This window comes from Mastomys coucha, unplaced genomic scaffold (assembly GCF_008632895.1).
Source record: "Mastomys coucha isolate ucsf_1 unplaced genomic scaffold, UCSF_Mcou_1 pScaffold9, whole genome shotgun sequence".
Taxonomy (NCBI): domain Eukaryota; kingdom Metazoa; phylum Chordata; class Mammalia; order Rodentia; family Muridae; genus Mastomys; species Mastomys coucha.
Window position 1 is genome coordinate 50258194 of NW_022196915.1, and position 1026 is coordinate 50259219.

General features: G+C 72.5%; 1 protein-coding gene and 1 long non-coding RNA gene across 2 annotated transcripts in view; one reads left to right on the forward strand and one right to left on the reverse strand.

The window, feature by feature from the left end:
* Nucleotides 1-822, reverse strand: part of LOC116084887 — a 39039-nt gene extending 38217 nt beyond the window's left edge. The window contains exon 1 of the long non-coding RNA XR_004116306.1: nt 473-822. This is a non-coding gene — a long non-coding RNA (uncharacterized LOC116084887). The remainder of the gene's footprint in view (nt 1-472) is intronic.
* Xkr6 (XK related 6) overlaps nt 23-1026 on the forward strand; it is a 218513-nt gene continuing 217509 nt past the window's right edge. Inside the window, exon 1 of the mRNA XM_031362167.1 lies at nt 23-798. Within this exon, the coding sequence (XP_031218027.1) occupies nt 44-798 (755 nt within the window). The 5' untranslated portion in view covers nt 23-43. The remainder of the gene's footprint in view (nt 799-1026) is intronic.

The window sequence follows — 1026 nt, forward strand, 5'->3', positions numbered from 1 at the left end:
CCGTCCCTCCCCCCCAACCTCCGGAGCTGGGAAGAGAGTCAAGATGGCGGCGAAATCCGATGGCGGTGGCGTGGGGGTGGGCTTCGCCCAGCTGCACAACCTGGACGAGGCGGTGGGCAGCGGCGAGGAGGACGGGGAGCCCGGGGGAGGCGGCTGCGGCGGCGGCGACGGCAGCGAGCCCGGCGAGAGCAGCTCGCTGCACATCTGCCACTGCTGCAACACCTCCTCGTGCTACTGGGGCTGCCGCTCCGCCTGCCTGCGCTCGCTGCTGGGCAAGAAGCCGCGCCGCAGCGCCGCCGCCGCCGACGGGGGGGACCAGCCGCTGCAGCCGCCCGGGGCCGCCGGCCGCCACCCCCCGACGCCCTCGGCCGGCCGACCGCAGCCCGCGTCGCCGCAGGTGGAGCGGCCGTGGCTCGACTGCCTGTGGATCGTGCTAGCGCTGCTGGTGTTCTTCGGGGACGTGGGTACCGACCTGTGGCTGGCCCTCGACTACTACCGCAAGGGGGACTACGGCTGCTTCGGGCTGACCCTGTTCTTCGTGCTGGTGCCGTCGCTGCTGGTGCAGAGCCTGAGCTTCCGCTGGTTCGTGCAGGACTACACGGGCGGCGGGCTAGGCGCCGTGGAGGGGCTCAGCAGCCGGGGACCCCCGATGATGGGGGCCGGCTACGGCCACGGCGCGGCCCGCGGCGGCCCGGGTGCGGGGGGCTCGGCCACCCCGGGGGCGCAGCGTCTGTGCCGCCTCTCCGTGTGGATCTGGCAGTCGGTCATCCACCTGCTGCAGATGGGGCAGGTGTGGAGGTAAGAGCACTGCGGGCTGGGGGGCTGGGGGGCGGGGGCTGCGGCCGCGCGCCGGTCCCGCGGACGGTCTGGGCTAGGTTGAGTGGGGTAGCAGTGCGCTTTCTAAGCATCTCGCGACGGTCAATAGGTTGCCTGGCCACGCCTTTTGGCCCGGGGGAGGCCCTAGGTTCCGATGTTTGTCCATCTCCGTCCCTGGGTTACACTTGGAGGAGACCCTGCCTCTACCCT